Raw genomic sequence first — 27,111 nt, forward strand, 5'->3', positions numbered from 1 at the left:
TGTTACTGCATAAAATTAGAGGTAAAATATGGTAAGATAAACTTTACTGATCCCTTACTGGAGAAATGTCGATGTTACAGCAGCTGAATGCAAATAAAGCACAGGAAGAAATAAGACAAAAAAAATAAAAATAAAAAATACAATGTGGATAGAAATAAAGGTAATAATAAAGACTATGTACATCTTTCACATGTATAGATTTGTCAGGATGGATCATGTTCCCAACTGTAGAACAAACTGTGTGTAGAATTGTATCTAAGTTTATAAAGACCAACATTTCTACATTTTTGTTATTGCGCTCAAAATGTTATAGAGATTATGTTGCTGCACTGGAAGATCTGTAAAGAGAAAAAACTGTAACACACATACTGTAAGTAATTCATGCATGCAGTATGACATCATGTGGCACTACAATGTATGTGTTTTAGAATTTAAGTTCTTAAAGCTGGGGCTGCAAGGTGGCTCAGTGGTTAGCATCGTTGCCTCGCAGCTAGAAGGTCGCTGGTTCATGTCCCAGTGAGGACACTCGGGATTTTTCTGCGTGGAATTTGCATGTTCTCCCCGTGCAGCGTGGGTTCTCTCCGGGTTCTCCGGCTTCTTCCTCCCACACAGTCCAAAGACATGTTGAGGTTAATTGGTGATTCTAAATTGTCTGTAGGTGTGAATGTGAGTGTGCTTGGCCTTCACCCTGAGTCAGCTGGGATAGACTCCAGCCCCCCATGACCATAGTGAGGATTAAGCGGTGTATAGATAATGGATGGATGGATGGATTTGTAGGATCTACAATGTGGGTGCAATGTTTATATTCTTCTGTGCCTGATCAGAACCAAATTCATCCTGCAGTAGGACCCTGAACATCCTGCCAGAGTCACAAAGAACTAGAACTTGAGTCCTCGGCAGATGGTGGAGGAACCAGACAGCTCTGAGCTCAACATCATAGCGTCAGACATAAAGAGACAGAAAACACTGAGACAGACTGAACCCACAGAGGAACTGTGGCAAATTCTTCAAGACGCTTGAAGCAGCCCGTTTGCCAAAGACAGAGAAAAACTGAGAACTGCTGATGGCCCCGAGTGCTGATGTGACTGTTTTTTCTCTTTAATGTGTAGTTAGTTATGTGAATGAGTTACTTCATTGAGTTAACCATGTCGACTCCCAGCAGCAGTTTACTAAGAGTTGCTGCTTGTTAGTTTTTTTTTTTTTTTTTAGATGTTTTACAAATCAATCAAGTGTATAAAATCAGCTGCGACAGTAAAATGCTGTTTACACATGAATGCCTGAGCGATAATTTAATTATATATGACAGTCACAGGATCGCCTTTTACTTTAGATTTTTTAAATTGCATTTCCTGATTTGCGTACTTTGATTTGATCAATGCAGGACTTTCAAACTGTAATGGAGTATTTTTACAGGAAGGCTTTTTTGTAAAACGTCTGAATAATTCCTTGAATCTATATCGCTGCATTTCCAAGAATGACCAACAGGAGGAGCCAGACTCTTAAAAATACACATTTATTTTTTATCACAGAACTGTTTTAGGTTGAAATTTAAGTAACATTTTAATGGTCTATGTCCCATAACAACCAAAACAAAAAGTACAGAAGGAGGGACCAACGTTGTGCTTTTAAACAAGCAGGCTGTTAGGATGTAGACAGCTGGTAGTATGAAAAATGTGTACATTTAAAGCAGACTTTAAAAAATAAACAGCATCAAAAGGCCACAATAATGCGATACACAAAAATATAACACTGACAGGCCTTTTATCCCAAAGTCAGAGCTCAAAAACACTAAAAACTAGTCCTGGTATAAAACTTGTCTTTCATGAGAACACATTAAATGAGAAATGCTTTCTTAAGAATGAGATTTAAAAAACTCACTCACTCACTTACAATGGCACATTTCATATCACATCACTGACAGCTGCATATTCTTTTGCATATTTACGTTGCGTTTGAAATACACGGTGGCAAAATCTTTTGTGTTTTATCAGGAAGACACAGTAAAAGAAAACACTTCACATGTGACTAATGTTTAAGTCCAACTGAAGCAGAAGAGGATGTTTTCAGACGAACCCAACAGAACCAGGCTGCTAACGACTAAAACTACAGACGCTCGCTAAGACGGTGACGATTCAGCAGGAAGGTTTCCAGACAGTCAGCGCCCAGTTTACCCATTAAAACCTCGTCTTCAGGGTTCGGTCCGTCCTCACATTCTTGTTACAAAGAGGGTTAAAAACACAAGTGACCCGGATGAGAACACTGAAAGCAGAGCGGAGCGGTTCGTTAGCCGTCTGATGGGTCATGACTTCCCTTCAAAGTTCATCATTTTCCCGTGTTGTCTTTGTGTATTTGGCTTGATCAGATTAAAAAGCTGCGACAGTCCAGAGTGATGTAAGCAGTCACGTTTCATGTCTGATGTGCAAACGTCATCAAAAAAAATACAAACAAACTTGAGGATCACAGCTTTCCAATTAAATGTACTGAGTAGTGAGGACGAGTCACGAGGCAGCGTCTAAAAGCCACGTTTATAAAAACCTGTTTAAGACTATTTACACACCATCAGACTGGTTTATGTGATTTCTAAGAATGTGATTGTTCCAGAGTTTAGTGATGAAAGCGTTATGCGCTCTAACGTCATTAGTTTTTAGAATTTTGTGAAAAAGACCATTTTAGAGACGAGGCTGTAGGATACTGGTGTAAAGGTCGTCTTCGTTGCCATGGAGACGATGGTCAACACGCCTCCTGCTCTCTTCTGTGACGAGTCCACTACTGATTTTAAACACTTTTGGTTTTGATTTGTACAAGCTGTTTGATCAGCGCTATCGATTAGTAAACGTCCCGCATAAACACAAGTGTAGGCCTTGTGCTGCTGAGTTTGGAGGAAATAAAAATATTCAGTAACATATTTCAGCTTCTGTCGGCTGGATGAGTCTCTGCTGTGGAAGACTCTCTAGTCTTCTAGTCTGCTGTGCCGTCTCCTCTCAGGTGTTGAAAGCTTCTCCCATATACGACAGGGGAGGTGTTGGAGGGTGTGGTGGTCAAATCTACATCTACTGAAGGTTCTACTGGACACTTTAGACGATGGCCCGGAAAGCGAAGGAGACTGCAGCGCCGAGCGCCAAGCCGAGGGACAGGAAGAAGGCCATGATGGCTCCTGCAGTCTCTGCCTCGTGCTGCGCCACCTTCCTGCAGGGAGACGACAGAAGTAGTTTAGGAACGAGAGCTTCACCATGAAAACACACCGAGGACACAATGTGTTTGTTTTAAAGAAGACAAAAACAAGCTGAGGGACACTGTAGCTGCAGGTCGACTGGTTGGTCCATATGCTCTGGTCACTGGTGTTGAGACAAGCGCTACATGAACGAACCTCCAGGATGGAGGAGGGAACACCACCGTGGTTTCACAACCTGTTGGAGACTGCTAGGTCTAACTTTTTTAACTTTTACTGAATGTTTATTCAAAGTCAGCTCCAAACTAACAGGCAGCGTGTCAAAGTTGTCGCCGGTGTGGCTGATATTAGAGTTGCCCAAAAAATCTGAGTGTAAACTTTGCACACATCAGTTTGCATGTAAACACAGCAGCCCAACTTGTCTGCATTACATTCCTCAATAGTTCTGGTGCTGGGATCTGCATCTGATAAAGTTCTGTGTCTGGAAATCATATGACTATGAGCAGGTGGTCTGCTCTGAGGCTGTTGGTATCATTTCAGGATAAAAAAACATATTAAAATGATTTAATATGCTGCAAATACTAGCTTTACATGTTTATTTACAGTTTATTTAGGCTAATAAGGAGATCATGTGCTGACTTTTTCTACTGCGACAATCAGTTAGTTGGACTTTATGATATACATTTTGCATCGTATTGTGTTTTCTATTCTGATCTGTGTGTGGGTTGAAACAAATGGTACAAATGTAGCGCTACACGCTGAAGCCTTGTGTAGCTCTTCTGCTTATTTTGAGTTCATCTTGAAGTTTTTAAGGTGCTTGTAGATTTAACACACTGGCATGAGAGTGATCTCAATCTTCAGCCACCTGCCAAAACCAACATCCACATCTCCTACGAGTGTCAAGGCTGTGTGTGTCCTTACTTGGGGCCGAAGCACATGCAGAGGCTGGCCAGGTACCCGTTGGAGAAGGAGAAGAAGATCATGAAGACGATGTACCAGGCGTCGTGATGGAACAGCACGGGGAGGTAGTTACGAGGCTGAACGTTGCATAGCATGAAGAGAGGGATGAAGACGACCCGCAGGCCCACCAGGACGGGAAGCCAGATGCTGTCTTTACCCGGCTGGAGATGGAGAAACACACAGTTAACGATACACGAGGACAGACAAGGACTCACAACTGCAACAACACAGACGCACACTTTGGATGTTTTTATTTCCCACATATGCTATGAACGCATAGTGAACATGTACAGATCACTACAGGCCGGTGCTTGCAGGCAAGTGATCTGGGGTTATGCAATCTATAACTGTAAAAAGGTTTTCATCAGGAAAGTTGTTGCACCAGTTTGTCATATGTCAGGGTGGCTGCTTTACTCTCTTATATAAATTCTAATGTTTTGTGGATTTGAGTCAGACTAAGCAAGTTATCTCAGGCGTCACATTGGTCTCTGACAACGTGCAATGAGCATCGTTCACTATTTTTTGACAACTAATCCAAAAAAAAAAGAAGCATATGATGTATTAACCTTGGATATAATTGCAGTCGTTCAACACTAAAGTGTTTTTCTGTGGACGAACAATCCCGAAAATGTGCGTATAAATAAAACTACAAACATGTTTCCTTTCCTGAGAGCTTTAAACTGTTACATGACTCTGAATATTACGTGGCAAAGCTTAGCTCTATAACAATTTGTCTCAGCTCAACAAACAAGGTTAACAGTCTAATCTGTCTCTTAGTAGGAGAAACATGGACCTGCTCACTTAAAGACACGACTGACCAAAGAAGCTGACAGCCTCAGTTGGCAACCGTTGGGATCCTGGTCTGATGATAAATAAACTCACATGGTCCTCCAGCAGCTGACTGCCGTTATCTGCACTAAGAAGCTGCATTCCTGTGCAGGTCAGTCTGTGTCAGCGAACTGTACTCAGTCTGTAGCAGGATAACTTGGTTAAATTGGATGATTTCCTCTGAATCGCAGGAAAGTTTTGCTATTTTCTGAATAAATTTTTCAAAAGATGTGGATTTATGTTTTACCAGGAAAGAGGCAAATATTTATAGACAAAAGAAAGAAAACATGATGTTTAATGTATGAGTATAAAGAAAAGTGCTTGTCACAATCAATCCTTTGATTGGAAGTGGCGATGTGGATAATTCAATCCAAAGGAGGCTGGGCTATTTATACACTCTGAATCAGAAGATGCTCAACATCCTAGTCCTGGAGGAGCCTCACCAATAGATTTATTGGTGAACAAAAGAGAGTTTAAAAACACCACTAGAGCATCCATCCATCCATCCATCCATCATCTTTACACCACTTAATCCTCACTAGGGTCGTGGGGGGCTGGAGTCTATCAAAGCTGACTTAACGTGAAGGCAGGGGACACCTGGACAGGTCACCAGTCTATCACAGGGCTGCACTTAGAGACAGACAACCAAGCACACTCACATTCACACCTACGGACAATTTAGAATCACCAATTAACCTCAACATGTTTCTGAACTGTGGAAGGAAGCCCAAGAACCTGGAGAGAACCCACGCTGCACGGGAAGAACATGCAAACAGAAAGAGCCCGGGTGTCCTCACTGGGACGCGAACTGGCGACCTTCTTGCTGCGAGGCAACGATGCTAACCACCGCTCCACCTTGCAGCCCTCCACTAAAGCATGTACCAGAAATGATTTTATGACTTCAATAGACACTGAAGCGTTGCTGAGGGCTTCTTCACCCATCAGTAACCTTCCAGCTGCCACAGGGAGAAGCAGCAAACCTTCAAAATCCACTGTCACTTTTCTCAGACCTCTAATTAAACACGTTCCTTGACACAGAACACACAGATTTCTCTCCAAAACAAACCTCTGATCTCAGCAACAAAACTTGTTTCCTTTACTTTGAGACACTTTTGTTTTTCCACCATTCCTCCCATGACTCATTCGTGGGTAAACATTTGTTGTAGCCAAAGGCCGTCATTAAAACTGTGTCTGCTGTTCATGGCACCACACAGCCACCAGACAACAGGAGATCACCAAACATTTTATTGTGCTTATTTTAAACTATATGGAAAATGTAGTCATCAACAAGAGCGCTTACTGCTTGGTTTCCTCATACAGGGTACATTTCAAGTATAGGTCCCTGTTGTTACTAATTTGTACATTTGAAATATGCTCAAGCAGTAAATGATTGATGCTATTATGAGCAAACGTGTGATTTGTTGCAGGGTAACAACCAGTTCAGTTTGCCTGTGTGCACAAGAACTGTACAGACACAGCTGAGTCAAGCAGGAGGTTAAAACAAGTTCATGATGAACTTCCAGTAGAGGAAATCAACTGACCCCACATCAAAGTTTACGGTTTGTTGGGATCAAGCCTGTAAACTACTTAGGTGGGCTCTAAACCACCAATTGTATACAAAAAGGTGGATATAGTCACGTCAGCCACTGGTTTGTGGACTTGAGTTTGGCATTCGGGTGTTTGGATCTGCCCGGAGAGCCTGAGGACACGACACACAGTGACACAGTAGCCACCTGACATACTCTGCTTTATCATCTATTTGACTCTAAATGACAGCAGAATTTACAAAATCAACATTATGCTGGATTAAAAAAAGTCTTCAGACCACCAACTGAGACCATGAACTCATTAGGAAAATGTTTACTGAGGAAACAAATCCAGTGAGAAGTAGGGTCACTTTCTCATCTACTTCAAAACAGGCTGACTTATCTTTTTCAACCAGAGGAGCTGCCCCCTGCTGGCTGTTAAAAAGAATGCACTTCTGAGTTGGCTTCACCTTTCAGACCCAGAGGCTACATCCATCTCTTACATACAGTCTTACTTATACATGAGCCCGATTACTGGAGTTTCAACCGCAGCTTTTTAGTCTTAAGATGTGATCTGTGAGTGTTTTTTGCGAACATGTTATAGTGTTTTTACTGACCCACATGCAGACGGCCGTCAGACTCCTGCCAGCCCAGTCCATCATGTTGAAGAGGAGGAAACACGACACAGGGATGAAGTAAATATCTGAAAAGGGAGCAAAACAAACCAGCTGTAGATACATTTGTTTGAAATAAAATATGTAGCGCTTCCACAGTCACCCCAGTGGTTCCACTATTCACCACTATCGATAGCTGTCAGGAAAACAAAAGTACTGTCCTCTTTCTCTTCTGATAATTGCAGATGTACTTTATATAATATTTTCCTGGGAAACTTCAAGTGAGGCAGCAGATAGAATGGTATTGTAAGAGTTTAGAGGGAATTAATTGAACTGTCAATGGTATTATTACTCTATCACATTATATTGTGCGATCAATATTGTCTCAAGTCTCACATGTGCCTACACTGAGTCTTTCGGGTTTTTTTTTGGCTCAAAATAGAGCAAAAATGGTGAATTTCATCATGACTTTCACATCTTTACAGCTTCTATTTTACACATTCACACTATAGCAACCATAAAACAAGATAAAATGGAACTTGGGACCTTTAAAGCAGAATAAAGTCTATTGCCACTTTTAAAGACCTGCAGTGAACATCTAGGAACTCTAATTGAATGGATCCATGTGATAAATAGAAGAGCAGAACAGCTAAAGGCTCCAACTAAGTCATTCCATACAACTGTAGGTTTTAAAACCTTCTAACAGATTAGTCAGTCAGGAGTCACCTTCATGTGGTTTGTATTTCATCTGGTGGCATCTCCAGTTTTTAATGACGAATTGTAAATTTGTGTGAACATGCTAAACTAGTCTCGTTCTTCTTGTTACTCGCTTTCTTTTAAAAAAAAGAAAAGAAAAGAAAAAGGGGTACATTGTAGTTGCAAAAACTACCCCACACTACTGCCTGGGTATAAGAGTTCAAAATCTCTCCTTATCTCCTTCTCGCCAGCCATCGCTCTCACGTGTCTGATTATCACTAACGACTGTAACAGTGCATCTCTGTGAAAAGGGAAGAAATGCAGACTCACCCCAGGCGCCTCCATTTGCTACTGTCGACTTGACGTCGACGGTCACGGCTGGGAAAGTTCCAATGGTGACGGTGAAGATGAAGCACACTGACAAAGCCATCACCCAGATCTGATTAGAACACAGGAGGATCTTCATTAGTATCATACAACCAGCTTGACCCCCGTCATACAGGTAGAACAGGCAGATAAAGAGGTCAGGCAGACAATGTCTGACTAGTGATGGACTCACTGGTTGACAAACCTACGACTTGTTAATCTTTTAAGTAGAGGTGTTGTTGTAAATGACCACAGATGTGTCACAATCAGAGATGGATTTCTACTGTAACTGGATATACAGTATTTCTAACTCAAGGACTGTTTAAACTGTTATAAACTAGTTTAACCCACTGAACCCCAAATAGTTTCTGGGTGTTTTTTGCTCCTGTAACATTTTTACTCACTTTGGGCTCTATTTTTTTTTTTTTTTTACAATCCTGGAAACAGCACAACGCAATGTTTTCTTCTATTTTTTTTAACAGAATCCATGAAGAAACTTGTAGTATCACCTGTTTAAAGATGTTAAACACAGACACGCTGGGCTTGGTCTCATCCTCCATCAGATTTACCACTGGTCGCTTCTCTGGACTTTCTGGGAAACAAACAAACAAACAAACAGTTTATTTACATTGATCAAGTCACACCTGGAGTTCATTAACATGTTTGAGTTGCAACTGTACATGTGATCTTGGTCCTTGAGGATCTGTGTAGTTTGAGTTTAGGAATGTTGAGGAAAAGAAGATCTGCAGTAGCTCCTCATCAAGTTGAAATTTCATCATTACTCTGATGTTACTTTTATTTTGCTCTCATGTATCTCAGTTCGTTCTTCAAACAATGTACAAATGAGGGGACAACTTGTCTTCTAGTATGCCTAGCATGTGAAACGGTAACATTCACTCAGTAACAGGGACCTTTTGTTCGGAATCAGGTTTCGGAGAAGGTCATAGGTGATAAGAAACGTGGTGACTTTATGATTATTGTGTGACTGCAACCTTTAGAAAACTGACTTGTATCAAAATGTTCCACTGACAGAGAGATGAGGCTCATACATGAACACTTTTACTGAACTGTGCTGGCCATCTATTTGTTTGTGCCGATTATGGAATAAAAGGCAGAAGGACGAATATGCCAGGATTGCAGTAACACCTCTGAAAGAAACTTGCTCTCTTGTTTACATGCTATGGCCAATATCTTGTCTACCTGTGTGGACTCTCTACGTACCTTTTTTGAGTAAGTCCATCTTGTTCTCCTCATCAGCAGATGGTCTGGATCTATTACTCTCCATGTAGTACTGGAAGAACTCCTGTAGACAACAACAGCAACCACAATGAGCCCATTTCACTGAGCCAGTAGAGCAGAGACGAGAGGAAGAAAAGTTGTTCCCTGAGGTGTTGTAAATTCAACTGAGCTTTGAGCGACTATCAAAAAGCACATCTGAAATATTTCTTTCAAGTTCACAAAGCACTTTCTTGAAAGGTACACATTTATTCACAGCAAAACGGGAAGACAGTTGAAAGCTGATGCAACACAAATACGTTATGATAAAAAACAACAGAAAGAGAAACAACTTTAGACACTATGAGTTCTTACCATCTTGGGCAGAGCGATGTAGGAACCTATGGCCATGAGAATAACAACACAGGCTGTGATGAAGTAACCAAAAGCACTGTCCTGCAGTTTGGATCCAGCTGAAGGCAAAAGACAAGACACGTGGTATCGTTACTGCTTTGTGTTAATAAATAAAATCCTGTCAGTATTCCTCTACAGTCATATTTGATGGTCCAGTTGTTGATTTATGTTCTAGCAGGGCTGAAACTCTTATAACTTATACTGCTTATATTCTTGACAAATGGACTAAATGTTTAGTTTATGACAGGTCAAAAATAATTTAAAAAAATGCCAGTCACAATCTCCTAAAATAAAGCTGTCATCGCAATGCTTGTTTTTCCCAAACTACACTTCAAAACCAAATCATAATGACTTTACTGTTAAATAAAACAAAAAAGCAGCAGTTGCAGAACACGTGTGATGTTTCTGCATACGCTATCAGCTGCTAATGGTAGCACTAAGTAGAAAAACACTTCCCCTAATTCACCAGTTAACAATAGAAATGTGTGTGGGGAGACTTATCAAATTCAGCCTGCTGTAGCTGAAAAGATAAACAAATAAACTCTATTATTTTAGTAAAACGGTCATATCAAGTTACACGTAACTGAGCCAACAGCAGCTAAACCACCCTGAAGTTTTCAGAGCACTGAGGGAAAGACCTGTGCAAAAAGGACTTCAAAACTACTGTATTTGTAATCAGGGAGGTTACATTCAAAGAGCAGTCTGCAGGATTTTGTGCTAATCACTAAACATGACTTGCTTAGCCTGACTCAAACACATTTATTACTACAAATCTGCGTACAGGCCAGTGCGCAGATCATGGAGAAAGCAGCGAAGGCGCCGGCCAGCCCCTGTCCGCTCATGATGGGAGTGGTGTAGGAGGCAGGTAGAATCCCTGCCAGCCCGAACAGACTGCCCTGAAGGATCGCTCCGAACGCTGGCGAGGAACACACAAAGCAAGACAGGTTTAAGAATTAGTAACGTTTACAGAGTCACTATGAAACCGAAGAAACAAAGCGTTCCACAGCTACAGATAGAGGCCCATAAAACAACGTCTGCTGTCACAAACAGTAAGAAATGACACACTTTCTTCAAACAACATAGAACAAAGTAATTTGTGGACATAGCCGTTACATAACTTGTGTACCATTTTCTTTATCTCTCTTCACACAAAGTTGTGAAGTGTCATACAAACTCACAGCACATCAATTAATTACAAAACTTTAAACAGCAACTTTAGGACTAGCTGCAGAAACCTCATAACATGTGTCCACTAAGAGGAATGTGCCGCCATAGATATCAAAGCTTTGAGGTCACCACGTCCTCCCCTCTAAATGAAACATGATGGGCTGGTCCTCATGAGGACCTGAGGGTCAGGACTGGCCCACTGGGGATAAGGAGGGGGGTGAGCTTATCCCTGCTGCTCAGTGACTCTTTGTAAATAAATAAGCACAGCGAGATTACAGACTGTGTTCTGAAGCTCAGTGTGGTATGAGAAAGTGTGTGTGTGTGTGTGTGTGTGTGTGTGTGAGTGAGAATTTTCCCAACACAGTGAATGCAGCTGATTTTGATCAAAGGCGTAGAAGACACATGGAAATAATCATTCATATAAGCACATTGTGGACGGCAATCCCTAAACTAATGCACTACAGTGCAATGTCACTACAATTAATGCAACCCCTTCATTTAGCTTAGAATGTTTAGTTTCAGTTGTTTGAAACTTGTGGAGGTTGCCGTTTGTGTTGGAGCAGAATTGCATTGTGTAAGGAGAGGTTTCTAACATTTTGTCAACCCGTATTGATAAAAGTTAGCAGTTGCATTTACTGAAAAATCTGCAGAACCGCAAAGAGTAAAAGCACTATAAGGAGATGATGAGATTTAGGTTTGGTCCTGATCTGCTGCCAGGTCCACTGCTGCAACTAATAGAACACAGATTTTTTTTAAAAATTGTCTGTTGGTATTTATCCCAGAAAATACTCAATCAATAACAATAATTTCACACTGATTTATCAGAAAACTAAAGTGACGTCCACATTTCTGTTACTATGGGACCGTATCAGACCTCAATGCACTTGTTGAGTATCAAGTTTAAATGAAGAAAGCTTAAAGTTTAACTGCACTAACTGCACCTAACAAATAAGCAGCTACATTGAGAGTGCACTGAGTGGAAAAAATGGAGTCACATAACATGTTTAAACGCCCCTTTTATGGTCTATAGAGGCATCAAAACACAACAACTCGCAGTAATCAGTCTACACAATGGTCAGACACACCCAAAGTCTGATGCTTGTAGTATCAGGTAGGCTAATTTAGGATGGGTTATTACATCTCTGCTGCTTGTGCACCACCTGTTATTTTGCATACTAGGCTATATCTATTCATAATGTTCTCTGACTGTTGTTTTAATAGAGGTTTTTCCTGCAGTGATTAACAAAGTATCACGCCATTGCTATTTATTCAACTTTATAGACTTACAGTTGATGCAGACGATTTTGATCATAGTGAGGGTGAAGAAGGGCAGAGGGGCCATGTCCACTTTAACGATCACCGCTGTCAGCAGGAAAACCACAAAGATGACCGTCAAGCTGCCTGAAATTCGCAGCTTCTGAGGAATCCTGAAACACACAGACACTGGCAATTAAATTCACAAACCCACTACTAAGAAGAACCTTAGCCATAAGCAGCTGGTACATACATAACCGTTTGTATTTATTGAGTGATATTAATAACAAAGAGTACTGGGAGAAAAAAAGAGCCTAAAAACAAAGTGGACTATAATTCATCATTGAAATGTTTTCTGAGTGGTTAGAGAGTCATTGCTCTCTTCTTGTAAGAAAATACAGGCCAGTGGAAAATTAGAGTGAGCTTCAGTCAGTCCCAATGAGCAAGCCTTTCTTGATTGATGAGAACAAGAGGAGAGAAAAAACAGAAAAGAAGACTGAGGAAGACAGACACAGCAGGAAAAAAGGGAGAAAGTTTTTAAGAGAAGCAGGGAGAGGTAAAGAAGAAGATGGGGGGAACATAAATAGCATTCCTGGGTGTGTTTGTGCAGTGGAAGAGTCGGCCGTGGTCAGGGTCCACCCCAGATCCCTCTCAATCCGGCTCTAATTAAAAAAAACATACTGGGGGAATACAGACATACGTTGACATAACAGGATCGTATTACCTATAGTGGTACAGGGTGACCAAAGGGGAAGCAGGAAGGCAGAGTGGAAAAAGTCTGGATGTATAAAATGTGTAGAGAAGAGCACATAGAAGACAGACAAATCTACAGCGTTTTGTTTTCTAGGTCTTAGTATGATAGTACAAAGCAGGGTGGATACCTCTGATGTATGAAGGAGTTGAGGCAGGTGAAAATGAGCAGAGGCACCATGGCACACAGCGTCATCACGTTGTTAAACTTTGACTCCAGCACACTGCGAGTGTCTCCATCCTGTGAGGTCGCGTTGGCCGTCTGATTGGTCAAGACGTCGGAGGGCGAGTCCTTCAGTCTTTCGGTGAAGTACTGAAGAGAAGGACAAAATAATCCAAATTCATTACAGTGACTCTTGTGCAGCTCAACAGTAACATGGAGTCACAGGTTTAGGAGTGTAATTCAATCCCAGTGAAGTCAGCAATCTCGTTTGTTTTGTGGAAGGGAGACCTGGATAATAGGACGATGGCATAAAAATGGTAAATACTAAGAGGCATTGCTATGTGAATATATGAGCGTACTGTAGGACTGTTGTGCTAGACTACATTAGACCTGATAACCTGAAAACTGAGTGTACAGTAAAAGAGAAAGAGGTGGGAGGTTGCTGAATATAAATACACACATGATTCATTTCACAGTAGCCTCAACAGAAGGGCCTGACTGATTGTTAGAGTTTGGCTGGATTGTCATTATTGGAGCAACAACGTGCCCCGTTTATGTGAACACACAACTGCTTTGTATCTTGTCATTGCAACTCTGCACTGAGACTTAGGGAATTATTCCAGGGTAGGGGGTTTATACGGATCTCTGATCAATTACAGTCTGCTACAACACTAATTGTCATAGTATAATCATATCTGTAGTGCATGTTTTTAAAGAGTATTGTATTTATAAAAGGGCTTTCCAAAATTTCTTTGCCAAAACAAATAAGCTAAGTGAGCTTTAACAACAACAATTTCCTCTTAGGGTGAGTCCACATCAACTCTCTGAGGAAATTCCACATTTTAAGAAGTTAAACCCTAAAAGCTTAAAAAAAAGAATGGCTCGGATTAAGGAGACTACACCTCTGTCACAGAAATCCACCTGGCTGAAGTCATGCCAGCCATCCTGAGTGGATCCAGGTGGTTTTGGAAAGCAAGGCAAACAAACAACCATTGTTTTTCTCTAAGTGAGGTGACCTTCCGCTAAGTGGAGTCACCCTTTTAATTAACTCCCCGCTAAGCACAAAGGCACCAGGGCAGCTCTTCCTTTTACCTCCGTCTGTCTCTTATCAAGGATTAACTTCCATTCGCCTGCAGACATTCTCATATTCAAAAGATTACAACTGCCCTAAAGTGTTGCAGTTTACCATTGTTGCCGTCATGAAGAAATTCCACGGTAGGAGGGTTCCCAAGCCCAGGATGAAGAAAATGATCCATACTGCATTGTATCTGGGAAAGCAGCAAAAAAGAAACTCACATGAAAGTGCATAAGTCAAGTCATTTACCCCGACATCAACAAACACTTATCAGAAAGTTATTTGCTGGGTCTCATCCAAATCTCACTTTGGACAGACTGAAACTAACGGACGATATTGACAAAAATAGGTCTTTAGGAGACTTGAATAAACACACTTAAATTTCCTTTGTAAACAACTTCTCTTACTTGTCTCGAGGTGCGTTGATGGCCGTCATGGTTCCGTCAGACAGTCGGCGGCACGTGCTCAGCGTTCAATTAGGGTGGCAACAAGGTCTGCAACACACAGATAAGGAAACATGAAAAACATATAGCGGCAAAGCCAGACATCTTCATAATCAGCTGCCATCTGCCTCTCCTTTTTAGATTTTTACATTTTAACATATGGCTCGACAACAGTTTCATAATGGGATGTGTTGAGGGAAGTCCTGAAATCCACAGCAGTGTCACAGTCACACGCTTGACATCTTCCAGATAGGAAGCATCTCGCTTCTCACCTCTCCTCAGAGTGCACTTCTGGGAGGTTCGTGACATGTTCTGAAGGAAACGCGCAGTTCATGATAACATTTAATGTGTTTAGAAGTATGTCTCCACCACTAACATGCACTATTTATATACAGGGTAACAAACCACTAGTGCAGTTTGATTGATTTACGAATTGTTGTTTCTTGAGGAGGAGCTACTATTTATAAGAAAAGAATCAGAGCTTCTTCCAGGAGTTCAGGCCGCAGTAACGTTTTCCACTGCAGAGAGGCATAGAGTTGCTGTCTTGTTTATGTTTCTTTATTTTGTTCATCTTTAGTATGGGGAGTCTCCAGTTATCAGTTTCAGTTTTGGCTATCTGATCTGCACTATAAATAATCACATCCTGCATCTATTTCTCTTATTCCTCTTCAAAGTCTACAGATGCATTATTTCTTGGCCCTTCACATTCTTGTAAACAATCTTACAGACTGCATAATGTAATTGAAACAGAGCAGCAACAACAACAACAACAAAATGATAACAGACCAGTTTAGATAAAACGCACGGGTTCAGTTTAAAGTCAGCTCCAAATTTAGTGGTAGCATGCCATCAGCATTGCCACACCATCTCAAACTGTATGACACCGATGCCCGAACAGCGCTGCTTCCTAGTTTCTGTGTCGTCTCATAAATCATTGCAGAGTAAGACTAACCAGCCACAATAACAATGAGTAGGTAGAAACTCAAGCCGAAACAGCAGAGTTCCAAAAAAGCAGTTGTGAAATTCCAATGTCAGCCTTCAAACTGATCAGAAACACGTGCACATCTTCCAATGCATGCAAGAAAAACAAAAAAACAAAAAAAAGGAGAAGCATGCCAATTCTCATGAACCCTTTAAGAAAACTTACTTGGAGAAGAGTTTGAGCACAGACAGAATATCTCTCTTTCCACTGGTCAGATGTACAGCTAACACAAGGGCTGAGCGAGCTCTGCATGCTTCACTTTATACCATACAGAGGTTTCGTAGGTTGACACCCAACTGTCTTCTGCCCATTGGACCTGCCCCTCTTTGCATTGCAGCGTCCATCCCTCCCTCTTCCTTTCACCTCGTACACCCTGTTCTCCTCAACCCAGCCCTTCCTACACATTTTTACATTCCAAGCATGTGTGACCCTCTTTGGTGTATCCACGTCAACTCCTGGATGTGCATCATTTTGGGCGAACTGTGGCAAGAGCAAGGAATTTTGATTTTTTTTATTATTATATGATTCTTCATTGCTCTTGAGTCTCCTGCATTCACATTTCAATCTTTTCTGTTCTCCATATGATCCTATTTTTCAGTCTATAACACCCACATCCCCTTAATTTATTCCTCCATCCCCCCCTCTGGCCATATCTCCTGCTGCTTGTAATTTCTCACCTCATTTCTTCCACTGTTCCTCCTCAGCGCCTCTGTTGCTGTTATGTTCATGTCTGCTGTGTCCTTGGCCATTTTTGTGCATTTCGTATTCTCATCCTAGTCTCTTAACTTAGCCAACAGTATTTATGCTCTCTCCCCTCCTTTCTAGCAACTTCTAGAATCTGAGGGAAGACATATGCTCAGCTAGCTGTGTGATATCTTCTCTAAACAAAATAACTTCCTCCTTAAAAACACAAAGCGGTTTGGCATCCATTCAACCCAAACAACACAAAGCAAAGTTTAGGTTGTGTTAGCAACTTCACGGAAACTTAAATGCAATGAAAAGCACCACTAATTGGTCTCGAATTGTAAGAGGCTGATATGCTCTAAAAATGTACCCTGAGAAGTTTTTGACCACTTGAAGCACTACAGATACATGATTTTATGAAGAGAACCCAGTTTGGCTTGTTCTTGTGCATGTAAGGGAGGACGCAAATGAGTGACGCAATACAGATTCCTGCCAATGCTTTCAAACTATGCTGGCGATCTGGCGACGATGGGCCAAGTAATACAGAATGGCAGGACAAAGGCAGGAAAGAAGGAGACTGCTGACAAATAAGCGTGGATGTAAACAATGTAGGTTTAATGAGAAAGGAAATGCATTCAACATGTTTGTTTGTTTGTCCTGTGTAATTTAGTGAGTGACACTGAATGTACATAACTTACCATTTAAACAAGCTAAAATCATTTATCATGCGGACACAAATTTCAGTCGTTGGCAACGTTTTTTTTTTTTTAAATTCCTCTTTGTAACAGCTAACTGCACTATTAAGCGGTGGATTTTAGCAAAAGAAAACCTGATTAACTCAATAATTACATTAAGTAAACACAAGACTGCTATGTACAATTTGATTGAGTCCCAGCTGCATCGGCTGACAGCTCCTCTTTAAGGTCTTGTTGGTAGCAGACATGAAGAATCCCATGGTTGATCTGGCTGGTCATGAGTGTGCTGTGAGTCAGGACAGAGGGTCCTCTATATAAAGGAGGCCACACACACTATAGCCTGTTAGGTATCATGCATCGTAACTTCACGTGACTGATTGAGCAGAGTCGAACTAACCCACTGTCTGTGAGGAAGGTCTATACGGCATGTGAAACGGGACAAAAGTTCAGCGAAACATTGGGATAAATGTGAGGTATGTAAACATGTCAGAGGATAGGTAGTATCTAGACAGCATGGTCAGCCAGGAGCTACTGTACCGACTCCACAACCTGGTTAGCGCAAACTTTCTTTTTTATTTGCCAATTCTTAAACGAGACAAGTGGTTGTGATAAAAGATCGTGACTTTAAGTTTAGATCTGGTAAAGCTTTCCGATGGAACAGAGCACCACAGATGAGTAGTTCAATGGCTGTCGGAAAGTTGTAAATCTGCAGATTCTGAATTAAATTCTTAAAACAGCACACTTCTACAGTCCACCAGCAGGTTTTGGGGTTCATTTAAATATTGAATCTTGTCTCTAAATTTGATAGGAGCATGCTCATGTGTACCACATTTTGATGGCTTGGTTTGAACTTTTGGGCATATTCGGTGATTTTATCCACAGAAGAAAAACGTGGGTCGAGCCTGAAGTGGCCTTAGGCTTTGGTAATCCCATCTCTTGAACAAATGTTAAATGCCAGGCCTGAGAGGACTGTGCCTGACGATTTTCCGAACAAGACAGTCTCACATTTACACCTCATTTCCGCCGTGACTGGTCGGCTGTGCAGAGGTGAGAAAGATCCTATGATTGATCTTCTTTCTAGCTTCTTTTTTATTTTCTACACAAGTGCTTTTGTCATCTTAATGTGTCATGAGTAAATGGCTTCCAGACCAGGAGACACTGACAATGCACAGTTACCACATTGATCTCTCTGTATGACAGCCTGCCTCTGAGGTTGGCTGTTTGGAACAACTTTAAACACCTCATTTTCGGATGTGGTTGGACAACACGTTCAACAAGCTTTGTTTAACTTGCCTAACCCTAAAAAGCTGCCAGAATTCAATGCGTGCCTCTGCCTAAAGGCATTTAATGCCTCTGTGAATTTTAAATGGTCGTTTCAGAAACACAAAGCCAAATTAGTATTTTACACTTGGCTGTCTTCTTTCTCTCTCCATCTGGTTGTCACGACAAATGTCAAACCTCTCAGTGCAAACTTCATCACAGCCAGCGGCAAAACGGACACAAGAGCACGTCACAGTTTAAAGCACTCCGGCTTAGCCATGTCCCAGATTCCTGTAAAGTATGCCTCTCTCAACCTAACGTGTCGTCACTGCGAGCCAGCTGGCATAAGTTTCCTGGTGCTGAAATGGTGCCCGCCCCACACACACTCACATGGGCACTTTGCAGTCTGTGGAGTGGTACACTTTAACACTTTCACTAGTCGGCCTTTCAGGGAACAACAACCAGCACTCCAGTGAACAAAGATTTAACAGCAGAGACCGTAATTTATTGTTTCCTCCTCCAATGTCAAGGTATAAAAAAAGAGAAAAAAGGTTTAACTAGGGCAGTTAAGACCAGTCTGCCTCCCATAGCTGCAACTGTGTCCAAAATTTCAATCATGTGAAAAATCTGGTCGGATCACACCATAACGTGTTTTATTTAAATTCACACAATGTTTTAATTACCAAAACCTACAGTTTTTTATGCACTATGATTTAAAAAAAACAAACAAATTTTGGTCAATCTCTGTAGTATCTATGCATTACGTGAAACATCTCACAGCTCAATAAACCTTTTCTAAAACAATATTTATAGTAATAGATCATTAGAACCTGGGGGTGTTGTTGTTTTGCGTTAATATTATGAATTGAATTCAATCCTCATGTAAATTTAAAAGCCATTTATGTTCTCCTCACTGCATTCACTGTTCTCAATCAAAACGTTGAGTTCTTATTCCACCTTTTCTTAATATTAAAGCCAAAATGTGACTTCTATAGGTTATAATGTAAATGAACATGTAGATCTTGACAAATGAGTTCACACAATGTTGATTAAGCCTATCAATGACAGGTGAACCTCTCTGCATTATAACAGACTTTTAAATCTGGCATTGATGGCAACATTTCCACACTGGTGCAATGTGTTTTATGCCAACAGGCAATGGTTGCTTTGACAGCATTTGTGAGTGTAGTAGCTGTAGCAACTGAGATGAAGTACATAAAGTAAATTTAAAAAACTTGTTGTTCAGTGAAAGGATTACGGTCTAAAAAAGACAGCGACTGACAGTGAGCCACAGGTCATGAGCTCGCATCAACAGTACTTGTGTAGTTACTTTCTCTGCCAGAAAAGGCAGACAAAAGTTCCACACTGCAGGTTTACGTATAACCAGTATTCAGAGCTACTGCTGCAGGCATTTTTACAAACCAGCATGCAGAAGGAACACAATTAACTGGGGTTCCAATGCATTTTGTGTTGGATCCTGGAGCATAGACGTATGAATCGCCACACTTATTGCAAAATAAAAAAAAAAATCAATCAATCAAATCCTAACCAAGGTCCAGTTAATAGAAGAATCACTGAACAGCAACTTAGACTTAACATCAGAAATTGGCTGTTTAGCTAAAGGTCAAATAAGATAACACAGGAAAGGCTCATGATGAAAATGATATGATTGTATAATGCATCATGTGCTGCTGATGTGCCTTCAGTGTATTACGAGCATGACCTGAACTCAACCATGCACACTAAGGAGATGTTGGTTCTGTTTGGTTTTGTTTAAAGAGGTCTTTGTCTAAAACTCTGTGACCTGGGGGAACGGGTGACACTAAGCACATGTTTCTTTTTTTGTTTTAACAATATGGGAAGGTGCTAGAAAGAGGTGGTTTAAACCTCTTAGACATTAAACTCTCCCACTGGAGCTTACTGCTGGCATGTGAAAAAAGGTGGCTGGTAGCACCATGTCGTGGAGATAACACGTCTATCTGCTGTAAAGTCCAGGCCCACAGCCGTGCTATCAGTGGCAAGGACTGCAGTTCACTGGGCAGTGAACTCGTCAAACTGGGGCATAAGGGAGGGGAGAAATCACTTAAATCATTCCTTAAAGTGCCCTCTACATCAGCGCTGAATGTTAATAGAAAAAGACAGGAGTTCATTTTTCTCTCCAGTGTACCTCTCTAACAGGGTCGCCTTTATTCCCAGGCTGAGACACAGAATAGTTTGATGCTGGTCATATGATGAGACCAAGGAAGAACAACCTCTTTCCCAGTGCTTATGGAAGCCAAACACTCACCAAATCATGACATTTTAGTTGAGAAGTGTTAAACCAAAAAGGCCTCCTAAGAATTAACCAGAGGAACTAAATAACAGGGAGGTATTTATTTTTATACCACTGGTGTAAAAACTCTTCCCCAGTCCAAAGAGTTCATGTTGCTGGTATTAGTGAGTCTCCTAAATTCAAATCTGGCAACCTATTACATTTACATAAATGTGAAAAACCCAAAACTTAACATGTCTTAAAGCTGGAGATTTTGGTGTTTAGGAGTTAAGAGTTTTCATTCTGGTAATCTAATTAGATTATTTCACAAATGAGACACAACCTGAGTGCAATTAACTGTAGTGAAATAGCTAGAACCCCCCCAGAAAACTACAGACAAGTGACACAAAATTGAATTTCTTACACTAACAGCTGCAAAGTAAACACACAGCCACCCCTCCAACATGTTTGTTTTATGCCTTAGGAATACAACAAATGGGGAATTGTGTAGTGGAGGCAGAATAATCCACCAAAGGGTAAATAACAACAGACTGAGTAGGGTACAGTAGACGAGGTAATCCGTCTCTCAGGAGCTTCAAGCATCAACAAGCGATCAGGAAATGGAACTATTCTTCAAAAACACAACTTGAACATCACAGCACCATCTCTACAACCCTTCAATGACAACTCATATCTGTGCCTGACGTGAATTTCCAATTTTGCTTCTAGTATGACCAACAAACACACACAGATAAATAAAACTAAAATGCAGCTTCCTAAACACCCAAGGTGAAGAACATCCAGGAATACACTGTTAGGTTGCAGTGCCATGAATTTTACAACCTTGATTCCAATTTCACGCTGCGTTTCCTCCTGCTCATCTTTCAAGGACAGCGTTATTGACTGTCTATGTCTGAAGAAACCATTTTATGACCGCCAACAACAGAAAGACTGAAGAAAAAAAAAAAGGAGGAACATGTGGGTGAGCTACCTAACCATACAAGAAAATATGTAAGCTTCTCTTTAAATGTTACATCACTGAGAAATACCACAGATTCTACCATTTATCAAGGTTTCTGGCTCTTTTTTTAACAATAAAGACGGGCAGGTTTTAACAATTTTCTCTGTTGAGGTACATCAGTCGATCCTCTGCATGTGATTTATTCAGACAGCATCAGCAACACTGTATGGATATAATCATACCCAGCATTACCAAGCAGCATTACCGTATCCATTTGATACCTAACCACACTAATCCACAACATATCAGTCATTTTGAGGGGAATGTGTGCACTAGAAATGACTTTCAAGGGCTACTAAGCATTACAATATCAAAGTAATGACACCGAAACTCCTAAATATATCAAAAAAAATCCCTAAAAGAGCAGAAATGGATTTGCTGTATCCTAAAAATTCAGCTGTGTGCAGGGCTACTGGTGAGAGGCCCTTTTCTCAAATTGCTTCACTTAAGTCATTACAATCACAGCAGCCACGTTATTAGTCTGATTCTGTGCTCATGTACTCGAAAATAGCTGGAATCAAGGGCACCTGATGTACCGTTGTGGTGCAGAGAAAGGTCAGCAATTTGAGGATATTTTAAGAGAAACAAAGATGGAAAAATGCAATTCAAATAAAAAGTGTTATTAACTGACCTGCCTGTGTTTGTACTTTTTTCAATTGATAAATTAACACATATTACACATCAAAAAATAGTGGAAAGAACTGTTTTCACCACTTCGTCAGTAACAGGTTAACATCTTATCAGGACTTTCCAAGAAGTACTCCAAAACACAACAATACATTAGTTTACAATGATATCTAATAGAGATGAGTATTCATATTTGAGAGGTTGGAATGAGAGTTAGGTTTTTTTTTGTTGTGTATTTCTGCTTAAAAATGCTATAATTGTTAAAGCTGTTCTGAAATCTCTTTTATGATAGTTCATGGTATAAACAAGAGCCCAAATGCATCTAAAAAGCATGGTATCTGTGCATCCCTTCTTTTCATGGACTCTCTGTGACAGAGTATATTCCTGGCTCTGACATGGGGTTGCATTTATGTAATATCAGTTCTGGTAATTCCTTCGACCTAACTTTGGATGTTATGGAGACGCAACGAGGCCCGAATATAAATCTATTAACTTTCTAAGACAGTAACCGGCTCCACAAGACAAAGAAAGTTCCCTGAAAACACTGCTGTGTGCTGCAAATGAAAGGATTCCCAGATAATCCACTCACCTTGGAAGACTCATAATGAACGACTTACACTCAGCACACAGTCAAGATTTTAATCTGCATGAAAATCCAATTTAGAATTTCAATCAGCAGCAATCATGCATCAAACACAGGTTCCAGATACCAGACGGGTCCGACAAAGACTTTACAGAGCGCTGGTCAACACTTATCACATTTTGTTGCCATTAGCATTTCTGTTGATCTAACTTTTGATTGCATTTGGAGGTAGTCGCCCTGGCAGCAAATGCAACTGTGCACAAAAATTTCACAATCTTCCATCATACACACACACTGTGGTTTGGTGGGAAACCGATCTCACAGTCGGCAGCCGTTTCTTCAGTGTGTCCACACGGGCCTTTCATGTCAGTCACTGGCTCTGTCTTAGTGGCACAATGAAATCCGACTGACAGAAATAAAATAATAAATACATTCTCAACCTGCACTTTCCGCTCATTTCAGGGAATGTACAGTAGGTTGTGAACAGAAGGACCCTGACAGGTGGCCAAATACCTCATCACCTCATCACTCCCACATGCACAGCGAGCCGCTTTGGTAAATCAGGGGCAAACCAAGCAGACACAGCAGGCCTAGGTAACACAGCGAGGGTCCTCCAGCAGACAAAGAAACATAGAGACGGATAAAATTAATTCAAACAGACCTCAAACGACGCTGACTGGACTAAAGCTGGGAGACGAAATCCAATCAAAACACAAAACTTAGCTTGCCAGATGCTGCTGGTCGCTACATGAGCGTTTTTCTCCAAGAGACGACGCTAGATTTAGAATTCCCCAGTTTCCAAAGCATTGCAGCTTTTCTTTCAGTGAAACAGTGGAGGTGAGGCAACCTCTGTCAATCAAGATGATTAGCCGAAGTAGGTTGACTCCATTTACATTCATCAGAGAAGGTGAAATGAATCCTCTGAATAGGTGTTGTTGCACTAACGTCGCCATAAATATGTCACCTTCATAAAGATGCACACACAACTGAATGCAAATCAGTTAGTTTCTAAAAAACATAATTTTTATTACTTTCATATGTATCTGACTACATTTGTTGAAATACAGCAGGGGCAAACCATTTACAGGTTTGGCTGATGATCAGATCCGGTTTTCAGCAAGTTTCCATTTGCTGTTGTTTTTTGCTTTTTCTTTTCTAAATCCATTGCCAATAAAATGACTTAATTTTTAAATGTTAAAATGTGTTCCTCTAGCTCTGATGCATCCTCCTCTCTCTATCTGTGGTCCTTCTGTGGTCATAAACAATGTCTCACTCACAGCACTATCTAATTACACACATCGAGTAATAACCTGCCCACAACCCTGGAGAATAAATTTTAAATTTTGACATCAAGAATTTCGCTTATAGCTCAAATTCATATCGGCTCAAATATTGGTTTTCAGTCTTTTTGATAGCTAATAATTAAAAATGCATATCAGGCGACCCCTGATGTGATTGGTTATGGAATATGAGTAATGGCTTGTTGGGGATAAATGTTACAAACGTCTTCAGCATTTTAATTTAACACACACAAAATATAAATAAACTAGGGGTGGGACTTTAACGCGTTAATTACGATTAATTAATTACAACAAAATGAATGCGTTAAAAAAATTTGTCGCTATCCAGGACCACTAGCACTAACAGCTCCGGCGGTTTCTGTGCTTGCTGCAACATTCAGGTAGTACCTTTTATCTTTTATGCACAAGTTGCACAAAAGAACACTCTTGTCAAGGTTTCCATCAGGCAGTTTTTAAAAATGAAACTTGCCCTCCATCAGTCCAAGCAATGCACTCTCATCGGATTCCTCCATGTTTGTTGTTGTTAGCATAGCACTGACGCGTCTTGTGCATCAGTGTGATCGGTGGGCCATGAAATCGAGCGCTGACAAACGTTCTGTGCTGCCTGGATGCAAACTGCAATTAAATGCATTCATTTTTTTAACGCATTGTTTTTGTTGTAATTAATTAATCCTAACTAACGCTTTAAAGTATATTAGGGGTAGGACTTAACGTGTTATTATCACGCTAATTAACGTGTCCCACCCCTAAAATAAACAAAAGCACTTCTAAAAAGTTTTGTGTCTGAGTTTATGTTATAAATGTTGACTCCAAGATTTAAATTTTTACCGCAAATTATGCTATACACGTTGATGATCCCTGTATCGGTGCTGAAAAAAATCCCATCAGCTGACCTCTGCAATAGAGCATGTACTTACAGTTTGTAATATTTCCACTCAGTGCTGACAGGCTGTGCGTAATATGATTTAGGTCAGTCATTTGCACCTTCCACACAGGTCTGCGCAAGGGAAGGAACCGCAGAGATTGTCACGCTTTGTAAAACGAGGATGTAATCAGGACAATACAAACAAGAGCAGGAAACAATAGCACAGAGACAGGAAAACGGACCTTCGTGAGACACTAATGAGTGCAGCATAAATCCTTTAGGAAAACTCTGGAAAATAAAAAAAAAATCTCATCCATGCCAAAAGAGGGAGGGAGCATAAAAGGTCTCCAAATCTATTGTCTCCTTTGTGACCCGCCTCCTTTACACCCTGAATCCTTTCCCGCCACTCACACACAGCAGGAACAAAGCACATCACCAGCTGCCTGTCTTTATAGTTTGTTCAAGTGGTCTAGATAAATGGCAGACTGATGAAGTGGCAACAACAACTCCACTTATCACCATGACTACACTACAGTCAGCGTTGATGGGTTTCTGAGTAAGAGTTTCCTCACTATGGGTGCGTTTAGAACCTAATCTTTACTTAACACCCGCCGAAAAAATGACTCACTTATCCTTGAGGCACGCAACATAATAAATAACTTCTTGCTTTGATGGCTGGTCAGATCAGTCAACAAGAGGGGAAACTCAACTCCCACGAAACAGATGCTCGCGTCCGCCCAGTGGTGGATCGACCCCGCTGTCCCATCAGCTGTCAGGGTGGAAAACAAAGCCGCCATTCTGGTGCTCTCATCTCCCTTGCTTCAGGGTCAGCCGAGTCGCAAATAGCACAGACACGTGTGACATGGAGACGCGCCAGGAAACACACCATTCAGTTTCAGAGAGAAATCCCTCGTTATGCAGAGGCGTTATAGCGCATTTTGGGAAGAATACGGCAAAACTAGTCCCTGAAACCACTTAAAAGTGACCTACATAAGGACGGATTTGACATAGATTCAGCCTGTTTTGTTTTTTTTACCAACAGGAATGTAGAGCTTGTTGGTAAAACTACATTCTCCTGGCTGGCATGCTGATGAAACCTTGACTGGACTTCCCCCTTTTTATTTTTTAACCTTTACTGTCTGATCTTGTGACAAAATTTTGATTTACGTTGAAGGGGGTAAAATCGACATAGTTTTTCAAACAGACATCTAATTGTAATACAATTTCTTTAAAAAATAAAAACAAAAACAAAGTCAACATTCACCGATTTGTGATGGAGCATGAGACACCATCACTGACTCTCACGTGGAGGATGTGTTTGTAAATCCACTCACACAACTTTGAGTCACATTTATACCGAATTATCATTTGTGATTAGCTGATCGAAAGGTTTCAAACTGTTGCAATTGATCGATCCGGCTCCGGTATCGACCCACGTGGTCGCTCTCACTGAAGCTGACAATTACACACGCGCTTTCTCATCCATCACAGGCTCGCGCTGGCACATACAAGCTTTAAGTACAATAGTCATATAATCTTGAGTCAAAACTTAGAAAATTTAAAAGACATTACGGTTGTTTTTTATGTTTTCTGGGGGCAGGAAATGGAAGTAAACGTGGCGCGATGAGAGGCAGAAAATGAAGCATGTGCCTGATAGTGAAATTCAGTTCATTAGCGGCGGTTTTGGGTCAAAGTGTGTCCCTCAGCAGCAGCTGTACCTGCCGGCTAGCTTCACTGTCTACCTACCGTCAGTCTCGGCCGCTCGGTCTGTCGGACGGACGGAAGGACCACGCTTGAAGTTGGCGCTAAATTTAATTTCCTCAGCCAAACAAAAGAGGCATGCGGACATCCACCATAAAGAAAGATAAAACCCGGCATGTCTGTTCACGTTTCTGCCACAAAAACACCGAAACGAGCCGCAAAAACCAACACCTGGAACAAGTAACGCTGTTTTTTTATCACTAAATTTGAATTTAACGGTCAGTCTTTGAGGCGAACGCTAACTCAAACTGACGCCGTTTTTTGGAGATAAAATAGCGACAAACCCTGCTGACAGCGACGTTTAGCGTATTGACGCCGTCGTTAATGAACTTGGTGCGGGATATTGTCTTACCTTGTTCCCGTGTGGAGCCTTGTTGTGTCTGTGTGGATCCGCTCCGGAACGGTCCTCTGCTTCAAGCGGCGTTCAGGTACCGCACGGAA

The 27,111-nt window shown here is 41.0% G+C and overlaps 1 protein-coding gene across 1 annotated transcript; it reads right to left on the bottom strand.

Moving 5' to 3' along the window:
* Window positions 1-1,496: 1,496 nt before the first annotated feature.
* On the bottom strand, window positions 1,497-27,111 carry LOC103370708 (equilibrative nucleoside transporter 1-like). Its single transcript, XM_008299839.1, has 13 exons — window positions 27,023-27,111; window positions 14,605-14,691; window positions 14,309-14,390; window positions 13,091-13,272; window positions 12,243-12,382; window positions 10,570-10,704; window positions 9,750-9,847; window positions 9,381-9,462; window positions 8,669-8,751; window positions 8,124-8,232; window positions 7,101-7,186; window positions 4,091-4,290; window positions 1,497-3,186 (listed from the first exon to the last, which is right to left on the bottom strand). The coding sequence occupies exons 2-13, from the start codon at window positions 14,631-14,633 to the stop codon at window positions 3,075-3,077; spliced, it is 1,338 nt and encodes a 445-aa protein (XP_008298061.1). The 5' UTR covers window positions 14,634-14,691; window positions 27,023-27,111; the 3' UTR covers window positions 1,497-3,074.

Source organism: Stegastes partitus, unplaced genomic scaffold (genome assembly GCF_000690725.1).
Source record: "Stegastes partitus isolate 25-593 unplaced genomic scaffold, Stegastes_partitus-1.0.2 Scaffold1471, whole genome shotgun sequence".
NCBI lineage: Eukaryota > Metazoa > Chordata > Actinopteri > Pomacentridae > Stegastes > Stegastes partitus.

Excerpts from the sequence above, each read along its gene's own strand:
- LOC103370708 (XM_008299839.1), bottom strand. The coding sequence starts at position 14,633 with ATGACGGCCATCAACGCACCTCGAGACAA. Across the intron at positions 8,752-9,380 it reads GATGGACTTACTCAAAAAAG|AAAGTCCAGAGAAGCGACCA; the intron begins GTACGTAGAGAG and ends TTTGTTTCCCAG. Across the intron at positions 3,187-4,090 it reads TGCATGTGCTTCGGCCCCAA|GAAGGTGGCGCAGCACGAGG; the intron begins GTAAGGACACAC and ends GTCTCCCTGCAG.